Source organism: Blennius ocellaris (assembly GCF_963422515.1).
Source record: "Blennius ocellaris genome assembly, chromosome: 8".
In the NCBI taxonomy this organism is placed as follows: Eukaryota; Metazoa; Chordata; class Actinopteri; order Blenniiformes; family Blenniidae; genus Blennius; species Blennius ocellaris.
In genome coordinates, this window is record NC_137657.1 from 10,426,240 (window position 1) to 10,430,567 (window position 4,328).

The 4,328-nt window shown below is 43.6% G+C and overlaps 1 protein-coding gene across 1 annotated transcript; it reads right to left on the minus strand.

The window, feature by feature from the left end:
- Positions 1–635: 635 nt before the first annotated feature.
- On the minus strand, positions 636–1,917 carry gem (GTP binding protein overexpressed in skeletal muscle; the record flags this gene model as incomplete). Its single annotated transcript, XM_080501638.1, has 4 exons — positions 636–919; positions 1,004–1,208; positions 1,363–1,439; positions 1,563–1,917. 4 exons carry the CDS (start codon positions 1,915–1,917, stop codon positions 636–638), a joined length of 921 nt encoding a protein of 306 aa, XP_080357764.1.
- Positions 1,918–4,328: the final 2,411 nt, after the last annotated feature.

Genomic DNA, 4,328 nt, shown 5'->3' on the forward strand with positions numbered 1-4,328 from the left:
TGCTTAAATAACCTCTAAGTAGCAAAATACAGCGCAATAACAATCTGGTATTCATTTAAACACCTCAAGTGCAGAATTTGTATTCAGTTGTATTTGTTTGAAGAAAGATATAAACCATACATTAAATGAAATTACAACTGGAAATCTTAGCGCTTTGGGACAAATTTGGCAATAAAAAAAAAACCAGGAACAAAAAGACGTGGAAAAGAGAATAAAACACACGAACACGAATGTCTTTGTTCAAAACACAGAAATGAACAAAAGTCCTTTTTTTCTTCTCTCAGTTTCCGTCATCCGATCTCTGACCTGTCAAATGTTTCTGCGACACACAAACACACACCGAATGCGTCCAACACAGACGGACGTCCCTTCAGTAGCCGACGGTCAAGCGCATCCCGGAGGCTGGCACACGGAGCCAGCTCCACTGTGTTGGACTGTAGATGGAGGCAAACAGGTGGAAACGCCGCCCTCGACACTCACGTCGGCAATCCTGGTGGCGTGGAGGTGAACAGAGTCAGGTCTGAATCTTCCTGGTACAAGGGCTTCAGCGGCAGAAGACCCTGCAGCCCTCCAGCCCTGCACTGAGTCGGCTCTCTTGCACGTTCGCCTGCTCGAAGGTTTGATCGTCCGGCGCCTCACAGCACCGAGAGGTCGTGGCAGGACTTGGATTTCAGCCAAAAAGCAACATTGGGATTGTTCTTCGCCACTATCTTGTCAAGGAGCCGTCTGGCCTTCATGGGAAGGCTCTCTCGGCGTGCGCTGCAGTGCGCGTGACGGCGACGTTTGTTGGCTTCCTTGGAGTCTCGGCGAAGACGCAGCTGTCGCACGATGCCGTGGAAGGCATCCCAGACGTTGTGCTGCATGGCGGCCGAGGTCTCGATGAACTTGCAGTCGAAAACAGCAGCACAGGCTCGACCCTCTGAAACCGAGGAGGAAGATGGAGTCAGAGACGTTCGGCGTTAAACACATTACAGCTGGTCACATGAAGACAATGTCTCCTTACCGCTCACTGTCACCTCTCTGCGTCGCACCAGGTCACACTTGTTCCCCACCAGGATTATTGGTGTATTCTGGGCTGGACAGAAACGACGCAAAGTTATCCGGAGCTCGGACGCTCGCAGGAACGACGTCCGGTCAGTTATGGAGTACAGCAGCAGGTAGGCATCGCCTGTCTGCATGTAATGCTCCTGGGCCATGTCACTGTCCGGCTGTCAACACAGAAGTACATGGAGTTAAAGGAGGCAAATAAAAGTATATCTATTCAACAAGATCAACCAGAAGGCCAGAGATAGTTAGTCTGTTTACAGTCAAAATGGGAATAAAAGCTGGTTAGAAAGACAGAGATGAAAAGCAAAGGCTCACCTCTGTGTCCCATGTGTCCACAAGAGTTATAGTTGCAGGCTCTCCGTCCACCTCGATGTCCTTTTCACACACCTCATCTGAAATTAGACAAAACATGATGTTAGACTAAAATCACTTCTGCCATATTTTGTTCATAAATCACAATCATGAAAAAGTAAATTCACAAGATCTCGTGTCACTTGTTCGTGTCTTGTCCTCACCCCCACACAGCTCGCAGTCCTCACTGTCCATGCTGTCCGCAGCCCCGGCGAAGATGCTGGTGAACGCCGTCTTCCCGACGCCGCTGGCCCCGAGCAGCACCACCCGGTACGGGCTGTCGGGCTCCGCCGGCTCCCCGCCGGACTCGACGGAGATGACCGAGTCGGAGGACGACCAGCTGCCGCGGCTGCCCTCCGACTCCCCGGCGGAGCTGGTGCAGGACCTGGAGCGGGCGATGCAGGCGGGGACGCGGGCCAGGAGGCCGTCCGGCAGCAGGTGGCTGCCCGGGTCGCAGATGCTCCAGCGGTGCAGCTCGGTCTGCAGGCGGAGGCTGTGGCGGCGCACGCTGGAGAACATGGTCCCTGAACGCAGCACGGAGGAGCCGCGACGCTTCTCTCTTTTGTTTTTTGTAGCGGAATAAAAGATTAAAAACAACAAATGATCTTTTGAACTATGATGTAGAAGTTGTCCATCTGTTTTTGTACATACAAAACATTAACAAGATTCTTCCTGATTCAGTCTATCCTGCTTTTTAAAAAAAAAAAGTTCAATTCAAAAAGCCTTTTTTGGTTTGTAGCGTCCAGACAGTTTTGAGAGCGAGTCTCCAGCAGCCGGCTGTTAATGCGCTCAGGGGGTTTCCCTTCAGTTTATATACACACAGTGGATGGTGGGAGGGAGGATGGAGGGAGGGTGGATGACTGGATGTCACTCCAGTGGAGCGTGGCAGTGGGGATGGTTGTGATGTGCTGAGCGTTTATCATGTTGTTACAGACGCACATGTCCGAGCAGTGCGCTCCTGTTCAGATTCCTGTTATGTGACAGACAATTACAATCCCCCAGTTCGTCATTTCCCACTTGGCTGGATACAAAATCAGTTTGCCGACTTGTTGCTTGGTTTTTGCCAGCGACTTTTCAATCCCTTTCATGTGATCCAGCATCTTTCAAGTCACAATTATAACTGGTGATGCTCAAATCTGCCTTCATTTAAAAGAATACAAATTAAAAAAGTTTGGGTTGTCTTTCTAAGCAACAAAATCTATTCACCTTTCCTCCCTCGTGTTTTTTTTTTGGTTTTCGTGTTTTGCTCTCATGTTTATACTCTTTCATTGTCATATTGTTCCAGTCTTGTGCTCCTTCACGTGATCACTCATGTGCCTCATTGTCTCTGAGCTACTTGTGTGTATATATAAAATCTTGTTTCGCTTCACCATCAAACTGGAATACTGCAAAATACATAACGGTCTCAAACCCTTTTTGACTGATTTTGTTGTTACCATCGTTTGTTTTGTTTTCTTGCTCATTGTTAATTTTTCAAGTCGAAACAGAAAACAAAATGAAGTGAATATTTGATTTATTGTGCTTATACTTTACATTTTATATGGGGAAGTATTGTCCTTTTGAACACAAGCTCTTGTTATAAAACAGTGATGCAGATTAGGCTTTTAAAACAGAACTATAGATATTTACAAGCTTCACAGTTTGGCTTATTGCCAAGTAGTCACTTTTTTTTTTTAAAGAAAATATTGGAACCAAAAAAAGATGCGATGATCTGGAATTTTAAACCACATTACCGTCTTCAGCCACTTCTTGTGCTGCTGAAACTGATATTCTCTCTCATCACGTCTGTGATTCCCAGACTTTATCGAACATGTTACGAAGGTCAAAAAATAAATACATAATAATAGTTACATAAGTTCTGTTGAACCGGTTTTCTCTGCATTTCAAAATGCAATATGATCAATTCTGGGTGTAGTTTGTCTGAACTGAGTGGTGTTGTAAGTGCAGGCAGTGAACAAAACGCAAACATGTTGAATCGCATTAACTGAATCCATTCAAACTGCTTCAGTCTGAACCGATGTCCTTGAAGAGAAAGTGAAAAAGCAAAAAAAAAGATAAATATACAGGTGAGATTTGTCAATAACATTTACATTTTCTTAGACTGAAAAGGACATTTTGGAGAAAAAAAATCACAAACATGCATGATGTAACTATTCTACTTAATTTTTCCACATTTTATTTAAATGCTTAAATAAACACAAGAAAATGTTAATCTATGTCCTTTACTGCTGAAATGATTAATTCCTATAAACCCAGTGATATTTATTCCTCCAAGGGAAACAGACTGCATTGCATTCTGGAAACGCAGCATTCATCAGGCCCTTTGTCAAGTTTATCTCTCAAAAAAAGACAACAAGATGAAGTGAATAGAAGTTTTTATTAAATCGGTAAAACCTCAGTCTCGGTGGAAAAAACAATTACATCTCAACATCCTGCTCAGCACATTTGGAGTCGATAAAACTTCCTTCAACCTAATAAAGTCATCTATACCCATCAGCACGAAACAATGTATTGTTACGCTTACCAGAAATCTTTCTTTTTATTAATTTAAAAGAGAAAATTGCTTTCTATTTGCCCCAAAGGTGATGTAAGGGGAGAAAAAAAATACTTAAAAGAGTTGCATCCTTGAAGTTGCACTTTTTCCATTATTTTAATCTTTAAAATTAATGTAAAATTGTTACATCAATTAAAGTGACATGGTGGAACACAAAGATAACCTGCTAGTTGTGGTACCAAATCCACCTTAATGCAATATTCAATATGAAACAAGTAAAACTGTAAAAGCTTAACACAGAAAGTTGAAATAAAGGCCGGCTCCCCGGTCCCTGGTTTGTACTGTTATGTTGTAATGGAATGGTAATATTTTAGAATGTTCTAAAAACAGCTTTTACTCCAAAATTGCCTCATACTGAGAAAATAGTGGGTTGAAA